The sequence below is a fragment of the Oncorhynchus nerka genome, linkage group LG27 (genome assembly GCF_034236695.1).
Source record: "Oncorhynchus nerka isolate Pitt River linkage group LG27, Oner_Uvic_2.0, whole genome shotgun sequence".
NCBI lineage: Eukaryota > Metazoa > Chordata > Actinopteri > Salmoniformes > Salmonidae > Oncorhynchus > Oncorhynchus nerka.
The window spans coordinates 33,137,973-33,161,683 of record NC_088422.1 but is presented as its reverse complement, the minus strand read 5'-3'; the positions used below and the strand labels follow the sequence as shown (position 1 = coordinate 33,161,683).

The 23,711-nt window shown below is 44.0% G+C and overlaps 1 protein-coding gene across 2 annotated transcripts in view; it reads left to right on the top strand.

The window, feature by feature from the left end:
* The first annotated feature begins 477 nt into the window (after positions 1–477).
* Positions 478–23,711, top strand: part of LOC115111617 (probable E3 ubiquitin-protein ligase HECTD4) — a 68,130-nt gene continuing 44,896 nt past the window's right edge. The window contains exons 1-17 of one of the 2 annotated variants that reach the window (XM_029637863.2): positions 478–1,116; positions 5,146–5,702; positions 11,103–11,192; positions 11,299–11,426; positions 12,379–12,487; positions 13,388–13,526; positions 13,644–13,814; positions 13,909–14,101; positions 14,955–15,116; positions 15,229–15,342; positions 15,437–15,577; positions 15,732–15,967; positions 17,673–17,815; positions 17,932–18,002; positions 18,125–18,230; positions 18,465–18,585; positions 18,702–18,824. In XM_029637863.2, the coding sequence (XP_029493723.2) occupies positions 970–1,116; positions 5,146–5,702; positions 11,103–11,192; positions 11,299–11,426; positions 12,379–12,487; positions 13,388–13,526; positions 13,644–13,814; positions 13,909–14,101; positions 14,955–15,116; positions 15,229–15,342; positions 15,437–15,577; positions 15,732–15,967; positions 17,673–17,815; positions 17,932–18,002; positions 18,125–18,230; positions 18,465–18,585; positions 18,702–18,824 (2,751 nt within the window). In that variant the 5' untranslated portion in view covers positions 478–969. Of the gene's footprint in view, positions 1,117–5,145; positions 5,703–11,102; positions 11,193–11,298; positions 11,427–12,378; positions 12,488–13,387; positions 13,527–13,643; positions 13,815–13,908; positions 14,102–14,954; positions 15,117–15,228; positions 15,343–15,436; positions 15,578–15,731; positions 15,968–17,672; positions 17,816–17,931; positions 18,003–18,124; positions 18,231–18,464; positions 18,586–18,701; positions 18,831–23,711 lie in introns of both variants that reach the window. The other variant, XM_029637862.2, reaches the window with a different exon arrangement.

The window sequence follows — 23,711 nt, the reverse complement described above, 5'->3', positions numbered from 1 at the left end:
GCATTGTGAACAGATAATGACGCTCCAAGTACTGAACCGTTTCCCGGAACAATTTGGAATTGGAAGCTTTCCCGGAAGCTTTCAGAAAGCCTCGGTTTCCCATAAGGCCCAGCAGAAACATCTATTGACCGACAAATTACTCTCTTGCTACATGTGCAGTTAAAGGGGAATTATACGCAAATATAGTTTTTTTTATACCTTAAAAAAACATGGATTCAGAACATAAGTTCTCGATGTTTCTCTTTGAACAATTTAAATAATGTTTTTTTTCCAAAACCAGGACATTTTTTAGTGAGAGAACAGAGTTCAGGAAATACTACATTTAATTGGGCCTACTTTGTGTTGTTTTAACCATTATTTTACCAGGTATATTGACATAAAACACCTGTTGTACACCAAGGGCCCGGGGAAGAGTAGCTATCATGCTAGAAAAGGTTAGAGATCCCTGTTGTAGGATAACCTGCAGTGTATGCTGGGAACTGTTGGCCTAGGAAACATGGCGTCTCAGCTGTGGTATTTCGAATATCTATCCGGTCACTAATAAACAGGGGTTGGACCATTAACGGAGCCATTTTTCCTGCTTTCTTTTCGTGTTGTGGTTATGCTCAGACTTTGTGTTCAGCAGGAGAAGGCAGTCATTTATGAAACTTCGCTCTAAATATTACGGTTTACAGAGTGTCACATCCACTCTGCACTGTAAAGACGGCACAGTACGGTTGATAGCTAGCCTCGGCTAGATAAAGAACCTGTCCCACACAGTGCAATCAGCTGGCCGACCTATGTTAGCCAGCTAGCCACTGTAGTAAAGCAGTACGAGTGACATTAGTTAGCTAACGTAGCTGGATCGGACTACGTTTGAGTTTGTCATCTGACTGACAGCATGTCTGTCGGGTAGTGTTGTTGTCATTTCGGATATTGAATTTGTTTTGATGTTCGACCTCTCTGGCATTTTTCTCGGGGGAGAGAGAGATGGGCTCCGGGGCCGTGGATTCGTCCCAGTGGCTGTCAGTGAAGGAAGAGACTATTTTCCTTCACGATGGACTGATTCGGGTCACGGATCTGGCTGAACTTCCCAGTGAAATCGGGGTGTCTGAGCAGGGGGACACTGAGCAGGAGGTGAGTCTACTCTGCATCAACGTTTGCATTTCGAATGTTTTCTTGGCAACAACAGAGTGTAGTTAACGTTAGCTGGCTAACCGACTATAGTTTAAACTAAATAGCCGAAAGCTAACGTTACCTAGCTAGCTCAACATTTGATTCCATATGAATAAAGTCACATTTGGCTGTAGAAACGGATTCTATTTTTAGCTAATAATGTTCATGAGTAAGGTGCCAACCCCGGCTTGACAAGCAGGTCATGACGTTAACAGTAACAATAGCAGGCTAACTGTTAGCCAACGTTAGCAGACAGTCTAACGTTACCTTTTGAAGAGGTAGTTAGCTATAACTAGGTACGTTATTCATGTCAATTGAAATTCTTATTGCCAGCTAATACTCAATGTGGTGATAACGTTGTTTCCTTTCCTGATTGATCTGAACCAGCTGCTATAACGTTAGCTATGCATCTCACTGTATAGGCATGATGACTCACGACGTAGTTAGGTAGACTTATCATGTCCTGGCTTTTAAATCCCCACCCTTTGTGGGGAATCCCTTGTCATTTTTTGGCCTAGACATTGGGTGCTCTTGAGTGGCGGCTGGCTATGGTTGTTGTGTTCATCAACTTATGCATTACATTCTTCAAAGCACATTGGCATACAAACTAAACAAAGACAATAGGAAAAGTAAATAAGGTATGCTTGCAAGCTTCTCAAACCAGTATGTAGCCAGGGGGTCTTACCGTTCAGAGTTCAGCACATAGAAGCACAGTATACTTCCTCATTGGCACACTTGACACTATTTAAATGAACTGCCACAATTCAATGGCAGTCTTTTTTTTAATTTGATCAATATTCATCTGGTGTTGACACCTGTGCAATGCCTTGTGGCCTTTTACTCAACCATAAACACAAAAATATTGACTATTAAGCTAGCTAGCCTATGTGCTTGACTCTTAAAAGGCCTTTTCTGGTCAACCTTGACATTAAGGTTCAGAATAAGTACTGAATGAATGGACGCTTGAATGATCAATCCCGTTAGCTGTAGGAATCCATTGACAAGTATGCTAGGCATATCAGAGACTAGGGCGGCAGGTAACCTAGTGGTTAAGAGTGATGGCCCTGTAATTCAAAAGGTTGCAGGTTATCTATTCTTATTCCAGATTAGATTTGACTTAGATTTGTGTGTATTAGGTATTTGTTGTAGAATTTTTTTTAGATATTACTTGTTAAATATTGCTGCACTGTCAGAACTAGAAGCATCAGCATTTTGCTACTCACAATAACACCTGCTAACTGTGTGTATGTGACCAATAATGATTTGATTTGAATCCCTGAGCTGACTAAGTGAAACATATGTAATTGTGCCCTTGAACAAGGCACTTAACCTATAATTACTCCTGTATGTTTTTAAAAAATGAATATGGACTTTCTCTAGTTCCACCTACTCATACTGGAATATAATTGTGTTAACAACCAGAAAATGGTGGAACGGGGGAATAGAGAAGGTGAGAACAAGTCAATTGTGGTTTGCAACTGAGGGTGCACAGATGGAGAGTGATGTAGATAGATAAATAAAGGGGTCACAGATTGATGGATGGTGAATGAGTGAGTCAGACAGATTACATGCTACAGATTGACACAGAGAATCAATCAACCTGAGAGGACTAGACTTTACTGTGTACATTTCCTGCTTGTGAAGTTTTCTTATTTTTTGTAAGAGTGGAGCAATGACTGGGGGGATAGAGCAGCTGTGCCAGCTAGCCCTGTGCCCCAGGTGCAGTAGTTTGGCATCCTGATTCTACTGCTTCATAGTGGAACAGGCTTAGCTTTGGGTCTGAGAGGTGGAGGTCAAAACAAAGGTCTTATTGCCCGTGTAACTTCTCAGAATAGCCCGGTACCATTAGTTCAATAGCAGTACAGGACATGGAAGTGTTGCTTGTCCTTTCTGCAGTGGAAGGATGGATGGCATGTAACCTGAGCATCTGCAGTGTGCCTCTAGTTATTGTACTGTCACCACCATCCACCCTTCCCCCTGCTCTCACTAACCTTATTCTTCTTATGTAGGGCTCCCGAGTGGCACAGTGGTCTAAGGTGCTGCATCTCAGTGCTAGAGGTGTCACTAATCCTGGTTAGATTCCAGGCTGTATCACAAACGGCCGTGATTGGAAGTTCCTTAGGACGGCGCACAATTGGCCCAACATTGTTAGGGTTTGGCTGGGGTAGGCCGTCATTGTAAATAAGAATCTGTTCTTAACTGACTTGCCTAGTTAAATAAAAATGATGTGAGGAGGTAACGTAGTGCAACACTCATTGCTGTAGGATGTGTTGGGGTTATTAGGGGCTCTGTGGACATTGTAATTTCCCTATCAGAGAGTAGTAGAAACATTAAAACGTGTGGTTTGGTTAAGTCCTCCAGCCTCTCCAAGCAGCTTCCTCTGGTCTTTATGGAGGCCATCTACAGGGGCCATTAGCACAGTGGGAATGTTTCCATATGCATGTCTCTTTTGGGTTAATGTAGCCAAACTCATGATTGATCATTTCATCCAGCAGCCCATGGGCGCTTCGATTCAGGCTATTTTTATCAGCATCACTAACCACGTTTCCATCCATAGTTTTTTATGCGAGTAAAGTCATACCGTTTAAAAAAAAAAAACATGACAGCTGTGATGAAAACAGGAAGTTTCGGTACAATTTTGTAAAGATCATTTGTTCGTTCGACATAGTGGGATACATTTTGTGTCTGTAAAATTAATTATGCATAAAATGGCGGTGGGAACGCTTTTATGCGCAGATATTGATATAATAACCATCATATCGAAGTAAATTTGGAGTCACACAATCATATGGTGTGTGGACCTCTCACTACGACTTGGGAAACCATGCAGTTTATTATGCTACAGATGAAATGCATTATGATGAACTTCATAGGGTGGTGAAAGTGCACGGTGATGAGCTTGATGCTCCTTTCCAATAAATATCTATGGTCTTATTCTGGTGACATGATGATCGATGCTTGACTGCCTTTTGAGAAATAAAATATTTTTGCTCTTATCCATAATAATGTAGACTAGCCTACCCGCACTATATCTGTATCTGCGAGCTGCTGAGTAGTCACATTTGGTATTTAACGTGTAACAGTTTTAGTGACAAATGTATCGGTGCAGTTGAAAATGTGTTGGGAACATATTGAAAATGTGAGTTTTTCGGGACATGAAAACGAAAATGTTGTGCCCTATGTTGTCAGGCACTGATCTTTTATCTGCAACAAGTCCATTTGGTGAAACACCACTGTTGGGAAAAATGTGCATATTTTCTTTATGCAGCTTCTAGAATCTTTCTCCAATTGGATGGAAATCTAGCTGTAGAGGAGCATCCTTTCTGCAGAGTAAGGTGGAGAGGGTCGGTGAACAATCCCAGTCTCCAATGAAGGGATTTTACCGTAACATTAGTCGCATATCTAAAGAAAAAAACGTGCCTGCTAAATGGTGTTATGGAGTCTTAGAGTAGACACTGTAATCGATACCTGGTTGAAATGCTGCATAAGTGCAGATGATGCACACCTCTTCTGAAATAACCCCACAATCTCTCTTTCAAACTGCTTATTTTGTTGTTTATGTAATGCTGTATCTGTCTGTTTCTTTTGGTAAGAACATCTGCACCATGAATACAATTTAAATGTGAAATGACTGTGGGTTATAAATACAACAAGGAGTATCCCAGGTTATTTCCACACATGTGTTTTGATTCTTTAATGACTATCATTAGAATTAAAGGGTCTAACCTCCTTTTCCTCCCGCATATTCAATTTAGCTACACATTATCTCATAGTGAAGCAGTGCTCTGTTGTAAATTGTATTTTAGAGGTTGCCAGACCCCAGCTAGATGGTGATTTACAGTCAGTGCACTATACTGGATGCCGTCATCGCTTTGAGATCTCCACCCATTGTCTCCCCAAGGATTAAACCAACTCCTCTTAGTTACAGATCTTCATGGCTATTTTCTGTATCCCTCACATTTTCACACTCTTCCTTTCTATCTCTTCTAGATCCTCACATTCGAGACAAAGAACCCTGCCGAGCTAGCCGAGCGTCTCCGTGCAGTCTGTGGTAACCAAAGCAATGCGTATGCCCGCCTGTTGGAATACCGTCTGAATGCTCTGCGGGGCCTGTGGGGGGCTCAGCGTCAGTTGGCCCTGGAGGAGCAGCAGGACCGGGAGGGGGCTGGAGGGGGCGATGAGGAGGCCCTGGCCCTGCTAAAACGACAAGGTCTGCTGCAGCAGCCTGAACAGGCTCCTTTCACCTCCCGCATGGGGCTGCTACTGGTCTTCCCCCTCCTGCAGTCCCAGACACGCAGTGACCCGGCGCTCTGTGGGGTCACGGCGGAGGTACTGCTGTCTTGCCTGCGTGACTGCCAGCCCCTCAGCCTCAGCAAGGAGCCTGCTGACTGCCTCAATGGCCTAGAAGGGCTGCTCTGCTCCTGGCTGGAGGAGGGGGTCCAGCAGACAGCACAGACTCAGCAGGGCCAGGCTCCTACATACGTGCTCCACGCACACAGGCAGAGGGAGAATGCTGCCGCTGCCCTGGTAGCTCTCGCCTGTGCCAGGTGAGACCACACGCTTAACAGAGCACACCACACATAAAGAGGAGAGAATAGTATGCCGGGTCACTTGAGTCTGCTTAGCCGTCTGGCTCATTTACTCCAGCTTTCTAATACTGCTCAAATGGTGATTAGGCAAGCCCTCAAGTGTCATCCCATTTCTGTTTCCACTTTCAATGACCTAGCTAGCCACAGTTGTTCACTAAATATAATCTTCTCTTTCTTTATATTTGAAAAAGTCCTTTCAGTTTTTGTTTGCTATGTCAGTGATGCTTGTTGAACAGGGGTCTTGTTGGTCACCTAGGTCAGGGGTTTTCAGACTTTTCTTTCCTAGGGACTCCCGCCCAGGCAAACTGGCAACCCAGGGACCCCCATCATATTTTAGCAAAAAATATATATATAATCCCGTATTGTCTCAGGTGAATGATAATGGCAAGTAGAAGTAATCCACATTTTAAAATGAATAGATTTGGAAGACAGTTTCATTGTTTTAACCTCCCCACAGTTCATTGAAAGAGGAAGTGTAAACTCTAACATATTCTAGCTAGAAATGTAAAGGCATCGTGGCGACATAGACAACATTTAGCTGTTGTAAAGCACCTTTTTGCAATGCTACTATTTTTCCTTTTAGCTGAGAGATAATGTCCTGCAATTCTATGCATTTTGCCATGGCTATTGCTGTGTTCCTATGCTCAATCATCATTGGTGTGCCCTGAATGCTGGGGTATTAGAATGTTCTATTCCTCCTGACTGTCTAGCTTTCATTTGATTGTTAGTTCTCAAAGATGCTATTGCTATTATCAAAATACAATCTAATCTTCTGGTCACCTACACATATTTACATACCTACACATATTTGGGGCGACAGGGTAGCCTAGTGGTTAGAGCGTTGGACTAGTAACCGAAAGATTGCAAGTTCATATCCCCGAGCTGACAAGGTACAAATCTGTCGTTCTGCCCCTGATCAGGCAGTTAACCCACTGTTCCTAGCCCGTCATTGAAAATAATAATTTGTTCTTAACTGACTTGCCTAGTTAAATCAAGGTTAAAAAAAATATATATATATACCTACACATATTAACCGAGCAACGTCGGAGTGGCATTGACTAACAGTAGAATATTTAAAATTCTATCTTTTCTGCGTGCTTTCTATTTGGTTTTGGTTGTTTATTTAAGTTGACACACACTGTTTTTCCATCCCGAAAAGTGAACAGTATACAGAAAAACCCCTGTTATTAGCTACAATGACTGTAAATAGCATCACACTAGCATTACACTGTTCCTGAAGACTTAGTCATTGCGCTAACGCTATTGGCTTGTGAAACGACCTTTTTAACTTCCTTCATACTGGACGCAGAGTCATGAACATGGTATCCGTGGACCCCAGTTAGAAAACCCCTGACCGAGGTCACAGAGGAAAGCACTCTTTTCTTTCACCTGTGGCTGCAGCCCGGCTTCTGCTGTTGACAACTGAGCTTCACTTGTTAACCAGAACCCTCTGCCCTTTGTGTGCCCTCTGTAGAGGCATAGAGCCCATTGTGTTGGGGAACCATCCAGCTCTGGTGCCCTCTATTTCACCAACAGTGGTGGGAAGTTAAAGAGCTTGGCTATCCTCTGTCTCCCCTGATGGTTCGGGTGTGCCTTATCACTGTGTTCTTTCTTTTTTTTATGGTCAAAGTAGCTTAACTGTTTCTTGTCAGTGTGATGTCACCAGCTCGCCACACTCACAGGCATATAAACACACAACGTCAATGACAAATGGAATGTCTTTCAAATATATTATATGATGACGACACTAAAGCAGAAAGTACATGTGATATTATACTGTAAACAACACACAAACTGAGTCTGGTAAGAGTGCTTAACTATGCTGTCCCATCGTCCTGGAACACTTTCCAGAAGGACTTAAAATTAGATCATTTTATTCCAATTGATTTTAAATTCTGGATTGGAGGGCTGCTGACCAGACTGCACATGTTTTTAAACCTGCTCTCTTTTGCACCATTTTATCTTCCATTCATTTTATATATATTTTTGTCTATTGTTGAACTATATGTAAGCTTCTTTCTTGGCCAGGGCTCACTTGGAAAAGATATGTACATCTCAATGTGACTTCTAAGATTATATAAATAATGCAGATCAAGAAATGGCTACACAGCTGAAGCATGGCACAACATTCTCTTTTGTGTTAAAGGGGAACTTTCTTTTGGTATTTGTTTAATTTGTCCATTGTTGATATACACTGTGTACAAAACATTAGGAACACCTTCCTAATATTCAATTTCACTCCCCTTTGCCTCCGGACTTGCCTCAATTCATCGGGGCATGGACTACAAGGTGTCAAAAGTGTTCCACATGGATGCTGGCCCATGTTGACTCCAATGCTTCCCACTGTTGTGTCAAGTTGGCTAGATGTCTTTTGGGTGGTGGACCATTCCTGATACACAAGGGAAACTGTTGAGTGTGAAAACCCCCATTCACCCTCTGAATGGCACACATACACAATCCATGTCCAAGGCTTAGGAGTCCTTCTTTAACCTGTCTCCTCCCCTTCATCTACACTGATTGAAGTGGATTTAACAGGTGACATCAACAAGGGATCATAGCTTTCACCTGGATTCACCTTGTCTGTCATGGAAAGAGCAGGTGTTCCTAATGTTCTGTACACTCAGTGTAGTTCCAAAAAGTTTTCAAGACATACAGTACCAGTCAAAAGTTTGGACACACTTACTCATTTCAAGGGTTTTTCTTTATTTTGACTATTTTCTACATTGTAGAATAATTGTGAAGACATCAACTATGAAAGAGTTAAACAAATCCAAATTATAATCTATATTTGAGATTCTTTAAAGTAGCCACCTTTTGCCTTGATGACAGTTTTGCACACTCTTGGCATTCTCTCAAACAGCTTCATGAGGGATGCTTTTATAACAGTCTTGAAGGAGTTCCCACAAATGCTGAGCACTTGTTGGCTGCTTTTTCTTCACTTTGCAGTCCAACTCATCCCGAACCATCTAAATTGGGTTGAGGTTAGGGTGATTGTGGAGGACAGGTCATCTGAAGCAGCACTCCATCACTCTCCTTGGTAAAATAGCCCTTGCATAGCCTAGAGGTGTGTTTTGGGTCATTGTCCTGTTGAAAAGTAAATGATACCCCCACTAAGCGCAAACCAGATTGGATGGCGTATCTCTGCAGAAGGCTGTGGTAGCCATGCTGGTTAAGTGTGCCTTGAATTCTAAATAAATCACTGACTGTGTCACCAGCAAAACACCATCACACCTTCATCCTTCACGGTGGGAACCACACATGCGGAGATCATCCGTTCACCTACTCTGCGTCTCACAAAGACACGGCTGTTGGAACCAAAAATCAAAGGACAGATTTCCACCGGTTTAATGTCCATTGCTCGTGTTTCTTGGCCAAGCAAGTCTCTTCTTCTTATTGGTGTCCTTCAGTAGTGGTTTCTTTGTAACAATTCGACCATAAAGGCCTGATTCACGCAGTCTCCTCTGAACAGTTGATGTGACTGTTACTTGAACTCTGTGAAGCATTTATTTGCGCTGCAATTTCTGAGGCTGGTAACTCTATTGAACTTATCCTCTGCAGCAGAGGTTTTTTATTTCATTTTTTTATTTCACCTTTATTTAACCAGGTAGCAAGATAAATAAATACAGTATGGGGATGAGGTAGATTGGATGAGCTATGTGTAGTGATCTGTGAGCTGCTCTGACAGCTGGTGCTTAAAACTAGTGAGGGAGGTAAGAGTCTCCGGTTTTAGTGATTTTTGGAGTTCGTTCCAGTCATTGGCAGCAGAGAACTGGAAGTAAAGGCGGCCAAAGGAAGAATTGGCTTTGGGGGTGACCAGTGAGATATACCTGCTAGAGCGCGTGCTACGGTGCTATGGTGACCAGTGAGCTGAGATAAGGCGGGGCTTTACCTAGCAGAGACTTGTAGATGACCTGGAGCCAGTGGGTTTGGCGACGAGTATGAAGCGAGGGCCAGCCAACGAGAGCGTACAGGTCGCAGTGGTGGGTAGTATATGGAGCTTTGGTGACAAAACGGATGGCACTGTGGTAGACTGCATCCAATTTGTTCAGTAGAGTGTTGGAGGCTATTTTGTAAGTGACATCGCCGAAGTCGAGGATCGGTAGGATGGTCAGTTTTACGAGGGTATGTTTGGCAGCATGAGTGAAGGATGCTTTGTTTTGCGAAATAGGAAGCAGATTCTAGATTTAATTTTGGATTGGAGATGTTTAATGTAACTTTGGAAGGAGAGTTTACAGTCTAGCCAGACATCTTGGTATTTGTAGTTATCCACATATTTTAAGTCCGACCCGCACAGAGTAGTGATGCTGGATGGGCGGGTAGGTGCATGCAGCGATCGGTTGCATTTAGTTTTACTTGCATTTAAGAGCAGTTGGAGGCCACGGAGGAGCGTTGCATGGCATTGAATCTCGTCTGGAGGTTAGTTAACACAGTGTCCAAAGAAGGGCCAGAGGTATACAGAATGGTGTTGTCTGCGTAGAGGTGGATCAGATAATCACCAGCAGCAAGTGCGACATCATTGATGTATACAGAGAAGGTAACTCTGGGTCTTCCATTCCTGTGGACGTCCTCATGAGAGCCCGTTTCATCATAGCGCTTGATGGTTTTTGCGACTGTACTTGAAGAAACTTTCAAAGTTCTTAACATTTTCTGGGTTAACTGACCTTCATGTCTTAAAGTGATGATGGACTGTCGTTTCTCTTTGCTTATTTTAGCTGTTCTTGCCACGATATGGACTTGGTCTTTTACCAAATACAGCTATCTTCTGAATACCACCCCTACCGTGTCACAACACAACTGATTGGCTCAAATGTATTAACTTTTAACAAGGATCACCTGGTCATTTAAATTCATTCCAGGTGACTATCTCATGAAGTTGGTTGAGAGAATGCCAAGAGTGTGCAAAGCTGTCATCACGGCAAAGGGCTACTTTGAAGAATCTAAATAAACAAATATATAAAAAATATATTTTATTAAAACTTTTTTTGTTAGTACATTATTCATGTTAGTACAGGTGTTATTTTGTAGTTTTGATGTCTTCACTATTATTCTACAATGTAGAGAATAGTAAAAATAAAGAAAAACCCTTGAATGAGTAGGTGTGTCCAAACTTTTGACTGGTACTGTATATAACTTGATACAGAAATACAGCCGGTACGACACATTTTGTATTTCCAAAGTTTGTCTTAACTTGATTGCTGACATGCAAAACATTTTGTGACTATATCAACGATGGACTAATGAAACAAATACCAAAACAATCGTTTTTGGGTGGAACTTTTCTTTAACACTATTAGGTCTACCTGGTACCTTAACTTCACTGACTTTCCCTCCCTCCCATTCCACGTTTTGTGTTTCCAGAGGGTCCCTGAAGACCTTCATCCACACAGTTCACCTGCTGCAGAAACAGACAGACCTGGGCCAGCTCCCTGTGGCTGATGTGCTCTACAGGTGAGTCTAGTATCCTTATGTCTGGATGTGCTTGGTGAGACACCGTTGTCCCTTTTCTGTGTTGTCTTCATTGTGAACTCTTTCTCTCCCGATCTGTCCCACCCAGACTCCTGGTGCTGGAGGGGGGCCCAGGCTCCCCGTCCTGTCTGCTCGGGGGCAAGCACAGGGTCTCCTGGGGCTTTGAAGACATGCTGCCTACACCTGACAGCAGCGCTGGAGGGGCAGAGAGCAAAGGTAAGCCTGTGTGTGTATGTGTGTGAACAAGAGCTCCATTGGTCTTGGGATAGGGTCAAACTTCCTTTGAACCGGACCTGGGGGGGTTTCAACGGAGGTTGCTTTTTTTTCTAAATATATTCCAGTCTAGTGATCATATTTTATATATATACCGGGCCACCTCATTTTCACAGTACCATTATAGAGTCATGTGTATGTGAGTGCACTGCAAGTGTAGTTGTTAGCTGGTGACAACAGCAACCAGCCTATGTCCTGCTGGCTCTGATAATCCTTCCTCTCATTTGGATTATGATTTATTCATTCACCTCTTTAGATCATTTCTATTTGATCCTTTGTCTGGAGCCACTTAGTACTCCCAACATTAAGCCAAGGGCAGACATGGAGTCATCCTTCTGTCTCATTGGCTGAGTCTTCTGAGGAGGGCATCGTGTGTTGGTTATAGGGCAGGGTAATGACTAGCAGAAGTTTGAGGGAGAAAGAGGGAGGGTGGGTGATGGCTTGATTCCTTCAATCGATGGGCTGACCTTGGAGAGCCCTGTAAGGTGATAGGACCTCATCAGCTCTCCTATAGGAAGCCAGTTGAGAAGCAGAGAAATGGCAGCTAAAGAATCTAGTAGAGCTGGCAGGCTGTGGGCTGAGGGGCTTATCCCTCTCACCTGCCAAGTGCAAACTACAGGCAGGTTCAGCCAAAAGAATTTTTCCCTGCCTTTCTTGTTGATTGGCTGACTAGTCTCCTTTGATTCTGTTTGGCCAATGCTGTGGGTGTGTGAGACCATGTGTACACTTGCTATGCTATCTTTCAGTAGCTTAATCACACCCCTTCTCCTGTTATCCCCTCTTCTCTATACTGTCCTCCCTCTCCCCTCCGTTCCTGTTTTTTTGCTCCCCCTTCCATTTTTCTCCCCCTCTTCTGCTGTTCCTCACTCTTTCTATATCCTCCCTGCTGTTGCAGACACAGACCTAGGGCGCTGCCTGGCCACAGATGGGCTCTATCTCTACACCACTAACTCCTTTGGGAGAGGGATCAGCAAGCTGGGCTCCGGTTTGCACGGGACACTGAGGTAACATGACACCCCTGCCTATATCTGCAGAGAGAAAGAGTGAGAGTGCCTCACTTAAAATACCCTCAAATCCAATTTTACTTGTCACATGCTTTGTAAACAACAGGTGAAGACTCACAGTGAAATGCTTACGGGCCCTTCCCAACAATGCAGAGAGAGAAATTGAGAACTAATAGAAAAAGAATAACATGAGGAATAAATGAGTAACGATAACTTTTCTATTTACACGAGGTACAGAGTCGATGTGCAGGGGTACACTGTCATTCAGCCACAAGAGCATTAGTGAGGTCGGGCACTGATGTTGGGCGATTAGGCCTGGCTCGCAGTCGGTGTTCCAATTCATTCCAAAGGTGTTCGATGGGATTGAGGTCAGGACTCTGCAGGCCTGTCAAGTTCTTCCACACCGATCTCGACAAACCATTTTCTGTATGGACTTTGCTTTGTTGTTCCGAGACTCCCACTTCACAATAACAGCACTTACAGTTGACGAGGGCAGAAATTTGACGAACGTACTTGTTGGAAGATTGGCATCCTATGACAGTGCCACGTTGAAAGTCACTGAGCTCTTCAGTACGGCCATTCTACTGCCAATGTTTGTCTATGGAGATTGCGTGGCAACGTGCTCGATTTTATACACCTGTCAGCAACGGGTGTGGCTGAAATAGCAGATTTCACTCATTTGAAGGGATGTCCACATATTTTTGACATGTAGTGTATATACTGTACATATAAGTAGGGAGCCATTGGGCTACCTCATGTCCTGTTCTAACTCTCCTGTTCCCTCCTTCTGACCTGAACTTCAAAACCCCTCTGCCCTACTGTATTCCCCCTCTGATTTATTTCACTTTTTGAGCAAAATATCAGAGGAAATGGAGATCATTATTTTGTGTGTTTGTGCAGGGGGTTTGTGTACTGTCGAAATGAGGACTTGGAGCCCGGCTGGGTGGTGTTCAGCAGTGGCCGCCTTCTTCACCGCTCCGCCTCCTTTGATGCCAAGCCTCATCAGCTGTGCCAGGTCATCGACCCCTTCACCCTGCAGGTACGGCAGCTGGCACCTAGCAACAGGCCTCAATTACACTAACTCAGGCCAGCACCACACATTGGGTGATCCAGTACTGTATCTCTTCCAAAAGACTGACCTTTCTACCTGTCTCAGGTGTGCCAGGTCGTTCTCATGCCAGCCCACCACTTCCCCGTGGGCAGCAGCATGTCCACGCTGCACCTGTGCTCAGATGGAACCTACCTGTACTGGGTGTGGTCTCCTGCCAGCCTCAACGAGAAGACCCAGAAAGGCCACTCGGTCTTCATGGATGTCTTTCAGCTATCGGTGAGGATGTTTCTCCAAGCCTTTCGACCATGCTCAACAAGGCTCTCCCTCCTTCCCATCTCTCACCCCTCTCTCCCTCCTCCCTCTGGTGCAGACAGAGACAGGATTGTGTGTGGCAGACGTCCTGCAGGAGAGAGTGATCCTGATACGAAAGGAGGGCGAGTCGTCCAAGTGTCTGAACGAGCTGCTGCTGAGCCGCATGTCACGCTTTCGCGCATCCCACTCCGCAACGCTGGCCGCTCTCACCGGCTCTGCCATCACCAACACTGTCAAGGAGGAGCAGTCTGGTAATGACCTCACACTATTTAGATATATAAACCTTTTTTTTACCCTGAAAACTCCCCAGTCCTTAACAATTTAAAGCATACCCATAACATGATGCAGCCATCACTATGCTTGAAAATATTGCAAGTGGTACTCAGTAATTTATTGGATTTGCCCCAAACATAACACTTTGTAATCAAGAGAAAAAGGTAATTGCTTTGCAACATTATTTGCAGTATTACTTTAGTGCCTTGTTGCAAACAGGGTGCATGGTTTGGAATATTTTTATTCTGTACAGGTTTCTCCTTTTCACTCTGTCATTTAGGTTAGTATTATGGAGTAACTACAATGTTGTTGCTCCATCCTCCGTTTTCTCCTATCACAGCCATTAAACTCTAACTGGAAACCATTGGCCTCGTGGTGAAATCCCTGAGCGGTTTCCTTCCTCTCCGGCAACTGAGTTAGGAAGGACGCCTGTATCTTTGTAGTGACTGGGTGTATTGATACACCAAAGTGTTACAAATAACTTCACCATGCTCAAAGGGACATTCAATGTCTGCTTATTTTTACCTATCTACCAATAGGGTCCCTTTGCGAGGCCTTGGAAAACCTCCCTGGTCTTTGTGGTTGAACACAAAGTGACGACATCTCAATTGAATCTATTTGAAATTCCGACTAACACAACAAAATGTGGAAAAAGTCACGGGGTGTGAATACTTCCTGAAGGCACTAACACAACAGTTTTTGTATCACCCCCAGTTAAATGTGTGATATCCAGGCAGTGTAAAATATGATTGAATCTTCATTATCCTCATCACATTGCTCATTGTGCGATTCACACTTCACATCCCTCATGTCTGTGCTCCTCTTCCACAGCAGTAAACACTAGCTGTGGCCTCCCTCTAAAGACTCTGAGGAAGACTCCCATGTATGTGTGTGGGACGTCCCTGGTGATGCTGGCATCTCCGCCCGGAGTGTCTGGCAGCTCTGCCACACGCTCCCTGTTTGGAGGGACCAGCGGCTTGTCCTCCCTGAAGAGTAAGAGCAGATGTTCCTCGCCACTGTTTTTCTCTGTTGTGTTTTAGGCAAGTCTCCTTTTCACTGTTAGTGGTATATTTGTTGACTGCTTTCCTTTGTTTCCCCCGACCAGTCCTCTCATCCAGTCTGGCATTCAACCTAGTTGACGGTCAGTTCAGTAGCCGGGCAGATCTCATTGACGCACCTGGCAGTTCTCTAGGCAGGGGGGCCCAGGTGGCAGGGCTGGGTAAGCTCCTGTTCAGGAATTTGGCTTTTTAAAATGTATTTCTAGATAAGTGCACTGTTCTCAAAGTAGAGCTTATGTGACATTTGTGTTGTAGGAGCCTGCTATGACGCCCTCAACAACTTAATCTGGAGCTGCTCCAGTGACTACATGGACCAGTGGTCTAACCCTGGCAACCAGGCCTTCCATCACGTGTGCCATAGGCTTGGCGTCAGTCATGTCATCAAGGAACCCAAAGGTAACCAAAACAGTTTTACTCTTGTTTAGAAAACAACGCTGACCTCAAATTATGTGCTGCAGAATTATAGTCTGAAGAGTGTCTCAACCAGCTTCTTCCTTTTAAGTCAAATCGTACCGTTAAGAGTTGACTTACCCCTCGCTCCCTGCTGCAGAGGAGACCGTGGCCACCGGAGAGGTGATCAACCAGCTGCTTCACCATGTGGGCGCCATGTGCATCCACCAGCTCAACCTTCTGGCAGCCAGCAGCAGCAGCTTTCCCCTGGGCGCCCTCATGGGCAAGCAGCACCCCATCGAGGCTCGCCACTTCAGCAGCATCTGCGACATCATGGAGAAAGCCATGGTCAACAGGGACACCTGCATCATCCGCTGCATCCTGGTGGTGTTCCAGGTACAGTGGAGCTGGAGAATTGATCACATACACGTGTTTAGCAGATGTTATTGTGCGTGTGGCAAAATGCTTGTACTTCTAGCTCCGACAGTGCAGTAATATCTAACATTTTCACAACATATACCCAAAATACACGTAAATCTAAGTAAGGAATGGATTAAGAATATATACGTATGTCAGAGTGGCATTGGACTCAGATACAGTGGCGTAGTATAGAATATATACATATGAGATGGGTGATGCAATATTTACACACAATTAAAGTGATTAAGATACCGTAGAAAAGTATAGAGTGCACTTTATACATATGAGATGAGTAATGCCAGATACCAAGACATTATTAAAGTGGCCAGTGATTTATAATCTATGTCTATAGGCAGCAGCCTGTAATGTACTGGAGTTTGCTGTTTAACTGTCAGTGGTGTAGTATACAATACAGTTTATCCATATGAGCAAATTACTCTCGCTGGAGTATCTGACACAGGTGTTGAAAAATCTCCCATGAATAGGCTACCAGTGTGGCAAATGGCTGGTGCTGGTCAGCTTTCTTGACTTTTCCATATATTTGGCCAACACATGGTTAACCTTTGTTCAACCAGCTGAACAGCTGATATTAGCGAAAATGTGTTTGGAGTTACCTTTCTAGCTAATAGGCTAGGGTAGAGTACAATTCCTCTTCCAATTTATAATATGGGGAGGTCCAAATAATACATCATTTTGGTTACTTGGTTACTACAAGACGGAGCTGCTCTTCCTCCCGGGGAAGGACTGCCCGTTCCATGATCTCGCCATCACGGTTGACAACTCCACTGTGTCCTCCTCCCAGAGCGCTAAGAACCTTGGCGTGATCCTGGACAACACCCTGTCGTTCTCAACCAACATCAAGGCGGTGGCCCGTTCCTGTAGGTTCATGCTCTACAACATCCTCAGAGTACGACCCTGCCTCACACAGGAAGCGGCGCAGGTCCTAATCCAGGCACTTGTCATCTCCCGTCTGGATTACTGCAACTCGCTGTTGGCTGGGCTCCCTGCCTGTGCCATTAAACCCCTACAACTCATCCAGAACGCCGCAGCCCGTCTGGTGTTCAACCTTCCCAAGTTCTCTCACGTCACCCCGCTCCTCCGCTCTCTCCACTGGCTTCCAGTTGAAGCTCGCATCCGCTACAAGACCATGGTGCTTGCCTACGGAGCTGTGAGGGGAACGGCACCTCAGTACCTCCAGGCTCTGATCAGGCCCTACACCCAAACAAGGGCACTGCGTTCATCCACCTCTGGCCTGCTCGCCTCCCTACCACTGAGGAAGTACAGTTCCCGCTCAGCCCAGTCAAAACTGTTCGCTGCTCTGGCCCCCAATGGTGGAACAAACTCCCCACGACGCCAGGACAGCGGAGTCAATCACCACCTTCCGGAGACACCTGAAACCCCACCTCTTTAAGGAATACCTAGGATAGGATAAAGTAATCCTTCTCACCCCCCCTTAAAAGATTTAGATGCACTATTGTAAAGTGGCTGCTCTACTGGATGTCATAAGGTGAATGCACCAATTTGTAAGTCGCTCTGGATAAGAGCGTCTGCTAAATGACTTAAATGTAATGTAAATGTACCATTATCACTGATAAGACAAGACGTGATTTTATTCATTTATTTTTTGAGTCCAACTGGTGTCTAAATCACAAATTTTTACACATTGGTGTTTGCTGTTCAGGTGGTGTTCAGGTTCTTCAACCCTCAGTCGGAGCAGAACAGGGAGAGCGTGCGGCGTTCAGGTCTGCTCCTGTGGCAGCTGCTCATGGCTCCTGTGGATCAGATCGGACCAGAGATCCAGGGAGAAGTGTGCCTGGCTATCAGGTAAACACAACTCCGTACAGAACAAAACCATAAACACAGGACACACGTAAAGACATGATCTTACAGATGTGATTGACACCTACTGTCATTGTCTGTCTATCCATCCCTCTCTATAGCTCGGGTTTGAATACTTTGTATCAGGGGGAGTCTGAACTCAGCAGCCTGCTGAGGCTGGTCCTGACAGAAGGTGATAGTTGCGACCTACTCGTTGGGTTTTATGAACACTCTTAACACAAACATGATTAGAGTGTGTATCTCAAATATCTGATACACTGGAAGTATTGAAGGAGTTGTGTGTGTGATCTTCAGGGGAGAGGAACAGTGGTCTGTCTCAGCTCCGCGATGTCATCCTCACCAACCTGGCTGACCAGCTGCAGAAAAATAGATTTGGGAGCGACGAAGATGACCACTACAGGTAGAGTCCAGCTTTTGCAGACATTTTCTCAACAGTTTTTCCAATGTCATGTATTACTGCTTGAAAAATAATTCTCAATTCCTCCCCTAACCAGAGCTGAGTGGTTTCACTGAGTAATCTGATGCCATAAAATGTAGCCATGATTAATAATAATGCAATATGACTCTGCTCTCTGGTATAACAGGGTTGTTCAGCTGAATCACTCTCATTATCTCGCCTGTGTTTCCCCTCCAGACTAAGTGATGAACTCCTGCACTGCATCCTGAAGACCGTTGTCCGTGAATCCTGCCTTCTTATCACTAAATGTCAGACTGTCGCAAGGGATGACTTCCAGAAGCTCCTCTCCACTGTGCCAGTATGTGTATTTGGCTTTGTCTGGTCAGACTGTCTGTTTAGCAATCAGCAGTAGATGAAGTGTGTTAGCTGTTCCATACTGACTTTTAGTCCCCCTCCCTCCTTCCCCTCTACCAGGTGGCCTCATCAAGCCTGCGCTACCTCATGGCCGTTCAGAACCACCTGCTTAGCAACACTGTTCTGATACGCCCCGACGACAATGACGACAGTGACAGCTCCCTACAAGGAGAAACAATGAAGGTACAGGTAAACACCCCTTTTAAATATCCCTACTGCTGTCTGTCCATGTGGTGTGTGTGTCTCTCTCTGTCTCTGTCTCTCTCTGTCTCTCTCTCTCTGTCTCTCTCTCTCTCTCTGTCTCTCTCTCTCATTTCAATTCAAGGGGCTGTATTGGCATGGGAAATATGTGTTAACATTGCCAAAGCAAGTGAGGTAGATAATATACAAAAGTTAAATAAACAATACACATTTATAGTAAACTACACATACCGAAGTTTCAAAACAATAAAGACATTACAAATGTCATATTTTATATACAGTGTTGTAACAATGTAGAAATGGTTAAAGTACACAAGGGAAAATAAATATGGGTTGTTTTTACAGTGGTGTTTGTTCTTCATTGGTTGCCCTTTTCTTGTGGCAACAGGTCACAAATCTTGCTGCTGTGATGGCACACTGGAATTTCACCCAGTAGATATTCTTTGTGGATCTGTGTAATCTGAGTGAAATATGTCTCTCTAATATGGTCATACATTGGGCAGCAGGTTAGGAAGTGCAGCTCAGTTTCCACCTCATTTTGTGGGCAGTGTGCACATAGCCTGTCTTTTCTTGAGAGCCATGTCTGCCTACGGCGGTCTTTCTCAATAAGCAAGGCTATGCTCACTGAGTCTGTACATAGTCAAAGCTTTCCTTAAGTTTGGGTCAGTCACAGTGGTCAGGTATTCTGCCACTGTGTACTCTCTGTTTAGGGCCAAATTGCATTCTAGTTTGCTCTGTTTTTTTTGTTAATTCTTTCCAATGTGTCAAGTAATTATCTTTTTGTTTTCTCATGATTTGGTTGGGTCTAATTGTGCTGCTGTCCTGGGGCTCTGTGGGGTGTGTTTGTGAACAGAGCCCCAGGACCAGACTCTTCTCCAGGTTTATCTCTCTGTAGGTGATGGCTTTGTTATGGAAGGTTTGGGAATCGCTTCCTTTTAAGTGGTTGTAGAATTTAACGGCTCTTTTCTGGATTTTGATAATTAGTTGGTATCGACCTAATTCTGCTCTGCGTGCATTATTTGTTGTTCTACGTTGTACACGGAGGAAATTTTTGCAGAATTCTGCATGCAGAGTCTCAATTTGGTGTTTGTCCCATTTAGTGAAGTCTTGGTTGGTGAGTGGACCCCAGACCTCACAACCATAAAGGGCAATGGGCTCTGACTGATTCAAGTCTTTTTAGCCAGATCCTAATTGGTATGTTGAATTTTATGTTCCTTTTGATGGCATAGAATGCCCTTCTTGCCTTGTCTCTCAGATCGTTCACAGCTTTGTGGAAGTTACCTGTGGCGCTGATGTTTAGGCCAAGATATGTATAGTTTTTTGTGTGCTCTAGGTCAATGGTGTCTAGATGGAATTTGTATTTGTTGTCCTGGCGACTGGACCTTTTTTGGAACACCATTATTTTGGTCTTACTGAGATTTACTGTCAGGGCCCAGGTCTGGCAGAATCTGTGCAGAATATCTAGGTGCTGCTGTTGGCCCTCCTTGGTTGGTGACAGATGCACCAGATCATCAGCAAACAGTAGACATTAACTTCAGATTCTAGTAGGGTGAAGCCGGGTGCTGCAGACTTTTCCAGTGCCCGTGCCAATTCATTGATATATATGTTCAAGAGGGTGGGGCTTAAGCTTCATCCCTGTCTCACCCCACGGCCCTGTGGGAAGAAATGTGTGTTTGTTGTTTGTGTACATGGGATTTTATAATGTCGTATGTTTTACCCCAACACCACTTTCCATCAATTTGTATAGCAGACCCTCATGCCAAATTGAGTCGAAGGCTTTTTTGAAATCAACAAAGTATGAGAATACTTTGCCATTGTTTGGTTGTCAATTAGGGTGTGTAGGGTGAATACATGGTCTGTTGTATGGTAATTTGGTAAAAAGCCAATTTGACATTTGCTCAGTGCATTGTTTTCATTGATGAAATGTACGAGTCTGCTGTTAATGATAATGCAGAGGATTTTCTCAAGGTTGCTGTTGTCGCATATAGTTAGTGGGGTCAAATTTGTCTCCACTTTTGTGGATTGGGGTGATCAGTCCTTGGTTCCAAATATTGGGGAAGATGCCAGAACTAAGGATGATGTTGAAGAGTTTTAGTATAGCCAATTGGAATTTGTTGTCTATGTATTTGATTATTTCATCAAGGATACCATCAACACCACATGCCTTTTTGGGTTGGAGGGTTTTTATTTTGTCCTGTAGCTCATTCAAGGTAATTGGATAATCCAGTGGGTTCTGGTAGTCTTTAATAGTTGATTCTAAGATTGGTATTTGATCCTGTATATGTTTTTGCTCTTTATTCTTTGTTATACATCCAAAAAGATTGGAGAAGTGGTTTACCCCATACATCTCCATTTTGGATAGATAATTCTTCGTGTTGTTTGTTTAGTGTTTTCCAATTTTCCCAGAAGTGGTTAGTCTATGGATTCTTCAATTACATTGAGCTGATTTCTGACGTGCTGTTCCTTCTTTTTCCAGTGTATTTCTGTATTGTTTTAGTGATTCACCATAGTCTCTTTTTTTGGTTGGATAGGTCTCTCAATTTCTTTCTTAGATTTTTGTATTCTTCATCAAACCATTTGTCATTGTTGTTCATTTTCTTCAGTTTTCTATTTGATATTTTTAGTTTTGATAGGGAAGCTGAGAGGTCAAATATACTGTTAAGATTTTCTAATGCCAAGTTTACACCTTCACTATTACAGTGGAACGTTTTACCCAGGAAATAGTCCAAAAGGGATTGAATTTGTTGTTGCCTAATTGTTTTTTGGTAGGTTTCCAAACTGCATTCCTTCCATCTATAGCATTTCTTAATGTTAGTCAGTTCCTTTGGCTTTGATGCCTCATGATTGAGTATTGCTCTGTTCAAGTAGACTGTGATTTTGCTGTGGTCTGATAGGGGTGTCAGTGGGCTGACTGAACGCTCTTAGAGACTCTGGTCAGTGATAAAGTAGTCTACAGTACTACTGCCAAGAGATTAGCTTTTGGTTTACCTACCATAGGAGTCCCCTCGAAGCCTACCATTGACTATGCACACACCCAGCGTGCGACAGAGCTGCAGGAGTTGTGACCCGTTTTTATTGGTTATGTTGTCATAGTTGTGCCTAGGGGGGCATATGGGGGAGGAAATGCTCAGAGGGGGTGAGAGCTGCTCGGCTTGGGGTTCTTCATTTGTCTGTTCTGCTGTGATGTCGACTCTGGTCAGTGTCTGGTGTGGACTGTTCTGCTGTGGTGTCGAGACTTTTGTCGGGTGCTGAGGTGGGCTGTTCTGCTGGCTTCTCTGCGGGGGGTGGCCACCTCTCTAGTGGATTGTTCTCTGTCACACGCCATCCCCCTCAACCTCTCCTCCAGCGATTTGATCCTCTCCTCTAGTGCTCTGTTCTACTCCTGCTCTTTCTCCTGTTGAAGTTGTCTCACAATTGTCCTGAGTGCAGATATGTATCTCTCTACCTCCAGCTCTCCGGGTCTGGTTAAGAGAGTGTTGTTGTGCTGGACTGTTGTCTGGGTCTGTGCTGTCTGGAGTGTAATCACCTGCTGTTCCAGCTCCACCTGCCTTACCTCCAGCTGGGTAAATGTATCCTTCATTTCAATGAGAGGGTAGTACTCTGTGCTGGGAGGTTGACTTTTCGCTGGTGGTCGCTCGTCTGTGGGGTTATGTAATGAAGAGGTCTGGTCTGACCCTCTCGGGGTGGGGGTATCTTTCTCAAGGTAGAGCTTCACCTGCTGGGCAAATTTTTTGATTAGGTGAAAGTCCAGCTGAAACTGTTTGGGGTTACACTGTACCATTACTGTTCCAGACTTACAGAGATTTATATTAGTGGACTCAGAGTCCTCGTTGTCAAGTATCCTGAGTTTCCACCCCTCATTAACACCCCCTCTCTTAACAAAGCGGTAGTGTGCTAATATAGGGCTGTGCCGTGCCAGGGGATGGTTTGTGTGGAAGATAAGGTTGCTGATGTTCCCAAAAGTGTGTCTTGATTTTCCATAAGGAGCATTTTGTAATCTTTTCTTGCCTTATCATTCTTTACATACACAGAGTACTGTATTTTAATTACATCTGAACAGCAGGAGGCAGCTTCTAAGGCCTCTCCATTTGGTTGGAGTAGACTATTTGACTCTCCTGCCATTGTTGGGCTAAAGGGCTTTGACACCTCTCACGTCAGTGCTAATTGAAACTGTATCAAGGCAGAATTGGCAGAATTATGTTAGCGTTCAGTCCTTATAAAGTAATGTAGGGTATTTTTCTTCTTGGCTTTTGGAAATAAAATATAGTTTCAGACTAAACATTACTCACTCAGTTCCAGGTTGGATGGTGTTTTCAGGTTTCTGTTGTTTTCCAGAGAATTTGCTGTATATAATAATAATCCTTGGTAGTTGAAAACCTTCCAGGTGATTATGTAATTCCATCCCAAATCAGGTTGTAGGTTTTGAGTTTTGATTTGGAGTGAAGGTTATGGTGTAGAGGGTAGCATCCTGTATACAGTGCTTTGCGAAAGTATTCGGCCCCCTTGAACTTTGCGACCTTTTGCCACATTTCAGGCTTCAAACATAAAGATATAAAACTGTATTTTTTTGTGAAGAATCAACAACAAGTGGGACACAATCATGAAGTAGAACGACATTTATTGGATATTTCAAACTTTTTTAACAAATCAAAAACTGAAAAATTGGGCCTGCAAAATTATTCAGCCCCTTTACTTTCAGTGCAGCAAACTCTCTCCAGAAGTTCAGTGAGGATCTCTGAATGATCCAATGTTGACCTAAATGACTAATGATGATAAATACAATCCACCTGTGTGTAATCAAGTCTCCATATAAATGCACCTGCACTGTGATAGTCTCAGAGGTCCGTTAAAAGCGCAGAGAGCATCATG